At 41.5% G+C, this 11,100-nt stretch overlaps 1 protein-coding gene across 2 annotated transcripts in view; it reads left to right on the top strand.

The window, feature by feature from the left end:
• Nucleotides 1-83: 83 nt before the first annotated feature.
• The window catches only part of CACNA1F (calcium voltage-gated channel subunit alpha1 F), a 125,636-nt gene continuing 114,619 nt past the window's right edge, over nt 84-11,100 (top strand). Inside the window, exons 1-7 of one of the 2 annotated variants that reach the window (XM_075184998.1) lie at nt 84-233; nt 618-679; nt 2,177-2,255; nt 2,395-2,559; nt 2,719-2,883; nt 5,155-5,431; nt 7,374-7,479. In XM_075184998.1, the coding sequence (XP_075041099.1) occupies nt 2,853-2,883; nt 5,155-5,431; nt 7,374-7,479 (414 nt within the window). In that variant the 5' untranslated portion in view covers nt 84-233; nt 618-679; nt 2,177-2,255; nt 2,395-2,559; nt 2,719-2,852. Of the gene's footprint in view, nt 680-2,176; nt 2,256-2,394; nt 2,560-2,718; nt 2,884-5,154; nt 5,432-7,373; nt 7,480-11,100 lie in introns of both variants that reach the window. The other variant, XM_075184999.1, reaches the window with a different exon arrangement.

Genomic DNA, 11,100 nt, shown 5'->3' with positions numbered 1-11,100 from the left:
CCGCGCAACCCTTGTCGCAATGCACGACGGGGAATGCAGTCCGGAACCTATTTTTGAGAAACAGTTCTTGGAAAACGTTACTTATACATGTTATAAGACTGACAGTCATTTTATGAAACTGTGCAGGGTTAAATTTATTTAACATAGTTAATATATTATTATGCAAAAAAATAAATAATATGGAGGCTAGATGTGGAAGAGTAACCTAGTTGCCAGCTGTCATTCATTTCCAGGTATTTTAAAGGTTTTGGCTCTGGAAATGTCCCTTGAGTGATCAACTATTACAGAGTACAATTAATTTTATACTGTATATGGGATGTACTTCTCACCATGGTTCTCATTCCTGTGGATTCACAAGTTACCATTTATTTTAGAGTAATGTTTACAATGTCAAAAATGCATGATAATTAAATAAACAAGTCATGATGGATATTGCAGAGCTCCGATATCCACCTAGAGAACACCTATGACTTTTTCCAGCTGCATTGTGGCCATGGAAATAATTTTAAAATGGTTGTAAATAGATATGTGAATAGCAGATTTCACAGCTATATTACATGGCTCATTTCGTTATTGAGAGTTTTACCTGTTACTGTATATTCCTCTTTTTGTCTTAGTTAAAAAGATTCCTTTGAATGTCAAGGTATTCAGACCGGACTGGGATGTCACCTGAGGGAAGGTAATTAATGTGGATGGCCTAGTTCCAATAATTATTTAAAAACAACTATGCAGGTCATATTAACATGTTTTAGATCGGTGTATGATTTTGACCCTTTATCGTAAATTTAAATGATTAATTAGAGTTAATTTACTAGCAAATGCAAAAACTCATCCATTTGCTTTTATTGTCTTGCTTGAATTATATTGATCAAAGCCAGTTCTGGATTGGTTGGTTGGGGTTACTGTACATTTGCTAGTTAATAACCCCAATGAATCGTTTCAGTGTGTTAACGCCAGGACAAGTGCTCGGATCCATGTCCAATTTGGCCACATAACTGGGGCCGAATGATGACTGAATGTTCGGTTATGTTGCAGTTATTGTCAGGCTCCATTTTTTCCCAATCACGATTAACAGTAGAAAAATGTTAATTGGGATCTGCAATAGTTTTGGGTCCATGGATGCTGGAATTAGTGGACAATAATGAGGTCTCCAAGAAACTTATTGGCGCTAGATTGGTGAAAATTAGTTGTTGCACTTTTGCACTTGTTAGTGAATATCTAAGATCAGAAGAGGGGTAGAGGCCTTAAGTAAAAGTTTCCACATACCTTTAATAAGTGTAAACGGTGCTTACAGACTTTTTGGGAGTGTCATCTCTGCTAATACTTCTCTCACTGACCTCAGTAAGGAATGGCAGGCCATATATTACCTTCTCACACATAAACTTATTATACCTTTATTATACTGTAGATAGGTCAGCCAAGAACTGATCATTTTTTGAACTTCCAGCAGCATCATTATGTGGGTGCTTCTGTCACTTTGTCCCAGCCTTACACTAGAATCCTGCAGAAGGTAATTGGCATACTTGCCAACTCTCCCGGAATGTCCGGGAGACTCCCGAAATTCGGGTTGGTCTCACGGACTCCCGGGAGAGCTGGCAAATCTCCCGCATCCCGCAATTGCAGGGCTAAAATGACTCGATTCGTGGTGTATGTCTTGTGTATTAGCCAAGGAATGCAATGGTGGACATTTACAGACGTATTCTGTTACTTGCTAAATATTTACGGATAATTCTTTAAAAAAAAAAGTAAAAAACTCAATTCCTCCTTAACATCGCAGTGTTAAACCTATTAACGTCAATACAGTAATTTTATCATTGATTTCTGTTCAGTGTTGAAATGACTGTACTAACTGTAATTACTCGCACTATTACCGTATTAACGGTAATAGTGCGCAGGCCGCGTTACTTTTGACAGTAACGCGGCCAACTGAATATGCCCCTAAGTGTGCCACTAATGGCTGATTTGACCGATATGAAGCAATATATTACATTACGATGAACAAAATGAAAGCTAGCATCTGATTGGTTGCTAAAGGCAGCATCTTCACTTTTCAAACCCGCTGGAAACTCGCAGCTTGATACATTTTCCCCAAAGTCTTTAGTGCAATTGATTGTTAATCCTAAATGACTATATACACAATATTAATTACTATGTATCTATATGTCTCCATGATCAGATCTGTATATAGTTACCATGGACCTGTCTATTGATGCCTTCCAGTTAGATTCCACTTCTCAGTCTGCCTTACTCTGTGGGTATGTGTGAATCCATATCACCATGTATCTAAATGTGTAAAAGCATGCTTGTCACTTTATATAAATCTGTAAATCTCTATATAAATATAATGAGGCTTTGCATTCTCTGTACATATTCCCTATGTCCCTGCCACCCCAGGTCCCTCCCCCCACCTGTTTTAAAGGCTCAACATTCAATCTGTGGTAATCCCCTGGCGGAGGGAGGGGAGAGGGACAAGACTCAGGGAACCCGGCTTGATCTGGGCACTGCTGGGCAGGGAACAGCGAAAGATGGAAAGTAAACTGCCCCACTTTGTACCACCAGGTGAGCCACTCAAACCTTACCCAGGTACCCCATATGGTTCCCTATCCCCACTCTGATACAATGTATCACACTTTGCCTTTAGATTATCTTTGGCACTTGCATATACCAGCTGTGGATCTGTCTATCCACTAATCTCTCTATCTGCCTTCTCCTCTGCAGCCTAGGAGTGAGGAAGAGGAGACTTGTACAATATGCCCGCACAGCAATAAAGTCCAGGGCTGCTGGACTGGCAACAACTGTACGGATGAGATTTTGATGACTGTCTACACCCTAAAGCCCTTTCTGTGAGGAGGATGTCGGAAGAGCCAGAGGAGAATGGGAAGGGTACGTCAGGCCATTGGAACGACAATGCGCTGTAGATATTGGATGACCGCTCTAGGACAGTGTCTTGTGCAGAGGAAACTACTGTAGATATGATAAGAAAGTAATTTCCAGGCAAAAACTGTCTAGCTCAGCGATATGTCATTGACCTGCGAGTATACAGTAAGATTACGCAACATAATCAACTGAAATGAGTTCCCATTGCTGTTGTAAGACTCACACTGACTGGTTTGTATGTCAGGCTGTCTAAATATCTATGCGGCTTGACCTCATACTGTTTGACTGTTTAATGACATCATAGGCCCTGGCCGAGTCATGGTGTCTAATCCTGTATACGCTGAATGAACATATTAATGTTACTGCTAAGAAACATGAATCCATAATTTATCCCATATCTATCTATCTATCTATTATCTATCTATCTGTCTGTCTGTCTAACTATCTCATATCTATTTATCTATCTCATATCTGTCTATCTATCTGTCTGTCTAACTATCTCATATCTATCTATCTATCTATCTATCTATCTATCTATCTATCTGTCTGTCTAACTATCTCATATATATCTATCTTTCTCTGTCTATCTATCTATCTATCTATCTATCTGTCTGTCTGTCTGTCTGTCTGTCTAACTATCTCATATCTATTTATCTATCTCATATCTGTCTATCTGTCTATCTATCTGTCTGTCTAACTATCTCATATCTATCTATCTATCTATCTATCTATCTGTCTGTCTAACTATCTCATATATATCTATCTTTCTCTGTCTATCTATCTATCTATCTATCTGTCTGTCTGTCTGTCTGTCTAACTATCTAATATCTATTTATCTATCTCATATCTGTCCTATCTATCTATCTATCTATCTATCTATCTATCTATCTCTGTAAACCTCATATTTATCTATCTCTCCATCACATATCTATCTATCTATACATCTATCACATATCTACCTGTCTATCTATCTATACATCTATCTGTCCTTCTCATATTTATCTATCTGTCCATCAAATATCTATCTATATAGCTATCTATGTATGTCATGTCTACCTGTCTGTCTATCTATCTATCTATCTATCTATCTATCTACGTCATGTCTATATGTCTGTTATCTTTCTTTCTTCCTCCGGGGCAGTAAAGCAGTATTCAGCTGTCCGCTGATACCAGTTTGCAGCGATGAGGGTTAGCTTACTGCTTCCCAGGCCAGTCTGTGTATATATGTACATGCAGTTGCCAGCTATTCGACCCACACATGCGTATTAGAATTGAAAGCCCAGATTTAGGTTTTCAGTTCCTTTAGGTAATAAAATAATCAGCCTATTAGTGACCAATGGGATTCTGTTACACAAAAGGAATCTCAAAAGGTAAAACACCATTTCTGGGTTTGTTTTGCTTACTCACATAAACAGGCCATTGTTTTAATGTTAAGCGAAGCCATTTTAGCTGAGGGCACTTAAAGTGCATGGATTATGTTTTTCAGGCCCATACCCTTTTGGGGTTAAAGTTGTTTCATTCCCAGCCAATAGAATCCATGGGGAGTGGTTTTAGTCACCTCAATATGAACTCCCATGGATTGCTAGATTTTTCCTTCCCGCACTTTCACGGATGCCTCCCTGCCGGCCCAGCTAGTTACTTGTTTGATTCTAACAAATCTTTTTTACAGAGGAGGCGCAGTTGGTGGGAGAGCAATGCAGTCAACGACTAGTCACAACGGTGGTTATGATATTTGGCCGCACGTCACTGCCCCTTTCAAGTAACATCACTCTTGATCCTTCTGAGTGGAGGATCCCTTGGCGTGCTTTGCGTGGCCGTCAATGTTGAGTCCAGAAGGGAGCAGTCATGCTGACGCCTGTTTAACACCGGCCAATGGTAAGGGAGTATTCCTTGGTTAGTTTGAATGCCATTTGGCATTGCAGTATTTGGTTAGATGATTAGCTGTTTAGTTGACTGCAGTTTGCTCTCGCCACCACCAGGTGACTTTCATTTAATTGGTTTATGATTAATAAAAACTGCGACCTTTTGCCAAAGTAGCTATACGTGTCTGTGTCTTTATTTCATTAGTTTAAGTTACACTTATAAGGTACGAAGGTTGGTAAGGTGCGTGAAGGAAAGGACATTAGCCATATGCATTTTATTACTGTTTATATTATTCTGTTTTTAATCTAAATCCAGTAATAGAAGTTTTGAAACTGTGTGATTTAAAAAAATTGGTCATAATGACTAGCTATGCAGAATCAATACTAGTTTAAAATCTATAAAATCCTCCTACAGGCCCTGCTCCGCCGTATTCCAGTGAGGAGGCGGAGCCCTTTATGGAAACAGCGGAGGCGGTGCTCTCTTGTTGGCGCTACTCCATTGACGGTGCGGTGATGAACGGAACTGATACACTGAATTCCACAACTAGCTCCCAGGCGCACAGGAGACGGCAGCATTACAGCAAGCACAAAAGCCAAGGAGGCAGCGGGGTCCACAGGAATCCAAGAGCTCTTTTTTGTTTGTACCTCAACAACCCCATCCGGAGGGCCTGTATCAGTATTGTAGAATGGAAGTATCCTTCAAAACATGTTTTATATTAAACCTCCCTTCACTATGTTCTGTGTTTGGGGTTGTATGGGAAATAAATGAAGCTAGCTACAGAGTGGGCGAAGTTAATGGAGGAATGAACAATACAATACAGTTATTGGAAGGCGTGTTTTCAAAGTATAATCAATATAAAAATGGTCAGGAGCAGCCAGGGAGGGTGATAGAGTACCCCCACGATGGTCATGCTGTCAACACCATCTCTGGATGGAGGTAGCAAAAAAAAAAAAAAAGAATTATTGTTCTAATAAATGTTTTATTTTTCCTACACATCTATTTGAAATTAATGAGAGTATTGCCAGAAATATTATCGCTGGGGACAGGAGGGGGGAGGGGTCCATGACACTTAACGATATTATAACTTATATATTATATTGATATATTTTATATATAAAAACAATATTTGAAAAGCTTGGATTTAATTTTTTTATAATGGCTGTGGAGCCGGGAGCTCAAACTTGGTTTCCCAGTTCCACACACAAGACGATCCCCCGCACATTCCTTGTAGAGCAGAACTAAGCAACACTTAGAGCTCTGTGGATAAAATATTGTTAAATTGTAGAGCTAAGTCATTTTTTTTATTGCCATGAGAAGCAAAAGTCTAATAAATAGGCCCGTTCGTTTGTAGACCTGTATATCTGAAAATGTAGGGCCTGATTCATTAAGGAAAGGTAAGCAAAAGTAAGTAAGTAAGGCAAAACAGGGGTGGATCTAGAAAGATTTTCTACCCCGGGCGATTTAGGCCCCGCCCCCTTTCTGCCTTTTAAGGCTGCCGACGGCTGCACAGTATGTGCAGGTCCACTTGGCAGTGACAATGTGCTGCCTGGCTGCTCTGATTGTGTTTAAAACACAATCAGAGCAGCCGGGCAGCACATTGTCACTGCAGAGTGGACCTGCACATAGTGTGCAGCCGCCGGCAGCAAGCCCATGCTAGGGGGGGCGATTGACCCGATCACCCTCCCCTGGATCCGCCACTGAGGCAAAACCATGTTGCATTGAAGGGGGAGGTACATTTAAAATGTGATGGCAGACTTATAGTTGGGGTAGGGCATGTCCTAGATCAACTTTAAATTTCAGTGTACAAATAAGCTATCAAGTATTTGTGTGCTACATGAAAAAACTGCCAGTATTTAACTTATGTGCAAAATAATAAACTCATTTGCACCCCTTGCATTGCAACATGGTTTTGTCCAGAAAACTTGTGTAAGAAAACGAACTAAATTTTTTGCTTAACTTTCCTTAATGAATCAGGCTCGTAGTTCTTATCAGGGAATGGTAGAGGTGTGCAGGGTAATCAGATATAGCTTTGTTTACAAGGTTTTCTGCAGTGTGGATTGGCTGCACTGCAGTGTGGGGGAGAACCTTACCTGAAGCTAATCTTGTGGGTTTGATGAGCACTTGAGGGTATATTTACTAAACTGCGGGTTTGAAAAAGTGGAGATGTTGCCTTTAGCAACCAATCAGATTCTAGCTGTCATTTTGTAGAATGTACTAAATAAATGAGAACTAGAATCTGATTGGTTGCTATAGGCAACATCTCCACTTTTTCAAACCCGCAGTTTAGTAAATATGCACCTTGGTGACCTTCCAGTACTATGTGCATGTCAATCCATCTGCTGTGGTGTATGTTATACAATGTTTATTTCCTGGCTCTGGGCTGACTTTGATTTCACTCACCTTTGGTGTCAGTCATTCACATAGGTAAGAGTTCAGATTTACACATTTTAAATTTAAAAAATTGGAAAACGGGGGAGCTTTACAAGGGATAAACCTTTTTCTACTAATGTGCCACTGATGTACTACAACATAACATCTAATGACCAGCACTGAGCACAAACCTTTAGTGACTTTTAGGTGTTTACAGCAAGCATTGAGAACAATGGTATTTTTCCTTAAAACTATTAACCCAGACCTTTTGATATCCTGATCCTCATGACCATTTTTGCAAACTGTGTGGCATTAGGTGTCTATATCCCTTTTCCTGAAGATGACTCAAACATAGCTAACCACAACCTGGTAAGGTGAAATTATCTACAGTGTGTCAGTAGACAATGGAATTACTCTAAGGCTGGGGACACACTACAGGGTCTTCAGTCAATAATTGCGCCAATCACACGATAAATGACCGTTCGTCCGATATCACATTAGTGTGTAAACCGCAACGATGAACGATTATCGTTCCAAAGCTCATTATTTTTAAACCGGACTAAAAATCTTGATCAGTGATGGAACAATGTCGTTCCAATCCTGCAGTGTGTATGCACTCCGGACCGGCAGTGTCCATAGATCTCTATGGAGTGTGCAGAGTCACCATCTTTTCAGCCGATGGTTATGACAGATTTTGAGCACAGATCTGAAAGTAAAACGTGTATAGTGTGTACACATGAATCGGCTGATCAGGAACTTTTTTGTTCTTTTAATTGTTGGAAAATCGTTTACAATGTCACATCGGGAGAGATTTTCCGTAGTGTGTACCCAGCCTTGCATATTGGGAAACATCATGGTACTTTTTTGGTTTATAACTTTATCAAAAAAGTTTTTCAGAGTTTGTAAATCTCCAAAACATTGGTGTTCCCCTCTTTCAGTGGTATGTTTTACATATGGTTCTGTAGTTACCCTGGAGGAATTGTCTGTTACCTTACGTGGTGCAAAAGAAAGACCAATGTCTAGTTTTGTGACAGTAGCAGCTTATGGATGTAGTCCCTGTTTTTCCTTTTTTTTGTCCCGCTGTTGCATCCTTGACAGATATTTGTTGGTGGTTACAAGCTTTATTAATCATTTGAATAACAGTGAGGTAGTTACCAATGTTAATTCCCATAGACTGTAAGCTTGTGGACAGGGCCTTCTTACCTCTCTGTCTGTCTGTAATAACCAGTATTGTTGTATTACGGTGTTTGTTCCCAATTGTAAAGCGCTACGGAATATGCTGGCGCTATATAAATGTTGATGATGATGATACAATGTCCATCTTCGTAACTTCTATCAGCAGAGCCGGAACTAGCGAGCTGTGGGCCCGATACAGGCAGGTGCCGCACCAATGGTTTTTCGGCCACTGCCTGTCAGGTTATCGTTATCTTTCCATTAGGGATGTTTTGTGACAATGACTTTTCTTAGTACATCATTTTCTGTTTGCATTCTATAGTCCCTTTAATTAGTGCCGTTGAGAGTCGTCCTTTGTTCACAAAAGCAAACTTCAGAACATGGAATTAGGGACCTCGGAGAGGGCAATCTGAAGACAGCTGGATTTCCCTCCCTCCCGCTCTGATTTATATGCTAAGCTCCAGCGGTTATGGCTAATTTTAGAATGTTCAAACAGTAATGAGTTTTAATCCATCACTGCGGGATTTTCCCTGGAGGAGGGGTAAGGAATCCCCTCTACATGAAGGACAGTGTAGTGGCTGAGCCAGGGTTTTACTGTATGCTGAGCTGGAAATATGGTTATGTAGATTGTGTTGCCTTTACTATTATCTATATTTGTATTATTATTTCTGTTATACAGCATATATTTAGGTAGAGGTTTTTAGTTGATTTAGACAAGCTGGTCTCAGTTAGCCACAGTCCTGCAGGGATTTCTGGAAAGTATTATAATTATTATCCTTTATTTATAATAATATATAGCGCCAATCATATTTTGCAGCATCGTACAGAGCGTATGCAGTCATTCACATCAGTCCCTGCCCCAGCAGAGCTGACACTCTATATTCCCTACCACACAGATACGGACATGATGGTTAATTTTGCGAGAAGCTGTTTACCCTACCTGTATGTCTTTGGACTGTGGGAGGAAACAGGAGCACCCAGAGAAAGTCGATGAGAACATACAAACTCCACACGGATAGGGTGGCACTCAAAGTCATGACCCCAGGGTTGTGAGATAGCAATACTAACCACGGCGCCACCCTATATTTTTAACAGATGGAGAGCTCCAAATTATAATGCATAGCACTGGAGACGCAGTCATGTATGTGCTGCGAGGCAGTGTATTGGTATTCATAACCTCTAAGGCCTGATTTTTTTTTAAAATGCATGTGAATGCAACATGCGTTTTTAATGCGTGCTGTACATACAATCCACTTTTATAAGTTCTCTTCCTTCCATACAGAAATATGCTGTCATGCAGCATGCATATGTGCAGTCATCACTGTACGTTGGCACTTATACCTGACCTGGTGCAAATGATACGGCTAAAAGACGAGACGTACAAGATACTCAGAGCTTGAATCGGCCGCATCCATGTTGGCGCGCCCTTCGATGCGTCCTTACTGTACATTGCCTATGGTTATATGCCCCTTTCTTTCCCTGTTCTACCCTTCAAACCGTAGGCAGACTTAGGTGCCATTTGAGTTCCGGCCCTGAAGTGCTTGCACTTGTGTTTCTGAGCATACACAGAGCTGTTTCATCCAAGATATGGCGCTCAAAGGGACTTACGTCCAAAGGTGAATCAGAACCTCTACGTGCAAGTATCTTCTATATGTAAAGTGGATATATTCTGCTACATGTGTGTGTGACCGTTCATTCAGAGCATTATTGGTGGTAGTCGAAATGCCGACACTTATCCTGTCGCCATGAAAATGTTATATAATGAAATATGAAAGACGTGAGGTCTGTTTATAACCTAGGGGCTTTCCCATGCTGTCGGTATTCCTAGGGGACCCCAACTCACTAGGGAATCCAGCCCCGTGCTGACCAACATGGGGCTGGTTTGTCATTATGGCAGGGGGACCCCACGCTGCGGTTCCCCTGCTGTGGTGTCAACAGCCCCGGTTGGCTTGCCTAGTGATGGTTGGAGTAAAATCGGCGTGACCCCAATTCCCCCCCCCCCCCCCCCCCCCGATTTTGCTCCTACCAGCAGTAGGCAAGAAGCACAAGGGGTAATATTGTTGGGAGGGGGAAACGGACATCATGCTGTTTTTTTAAACCTTTCTGTGCTGGCAGCTTGCAGGTCCGCCAGCTGTATTGCCTCCGGGTCCGCTGGCTACCGTCACAAGCTTTTAAGTGTTTTGGGAAGGAGAAGGGGCTGTTTTAACATGTACATTCACAATGTTTAAATTTTCAGCATGTAGACATTATGGAGGTGTCGGCATTTATCCTGTCGACATTTTCATGTCGAGAGGATAAGTGTCGGCATTTCCATTGCTGGCATTTCGTACTCAACCCGGCATTATAGTGTTATACACCACAGGGCCCACGCCAGAATAAAACATCCTATGTATGTGTGCACTTCAGCAGCATGGTACCCTGTGAGAAATGTGATTTTGCTAAGCTGACGCCATCATAAGATGACGGTCGTTGGTGGGGGGAGCAGGCTAGTTTAAAAAAAAAAAAAAAAACATACTCACCTGATCGCGGAGCCGGCATCCCTCCTCTCTGCTGCTCTGTGCTCTATTCAGACTGTCTGAATGCTGGGTGTGATGTCATCATGTCATGCCCAGCATTCAGTCAGTCTGGAGCAATGGAGCACAGAGCAGCAGAGAAGACCAAGAGAGGAGAAAAGGTAAGTGAAGGGAGGAAAACGAGGGGGGCACAGAGGGGTTAAAAAACGGGGGGGGGGGGGGGGGGCAGCATGACAGAGGGGTTAAAAAATGAGGGGGAGCACAAAGGGGTTAAAAAACGGGGGGGCAGCATGACAGAGGGGTT

Source organism: Mixophyes fleayi, chromosome 9, assembly GCF_038048845.1.
Source record: "Mixophyes fleayi isolate aMixFle1 chromosome 9, aMixFle1.hap1, whole genome shotgun sequence".
NCBI lineage: Eukaryota > Metazoa > Chordata > Amphibia > Anura > Limnodynastidae > Mixophyes > Mixophyes fleayi.
Note: the sequence above shows the minus strand (reverse complement) of the source record. Positions and strands in the feature narration are given on the sequence as shown.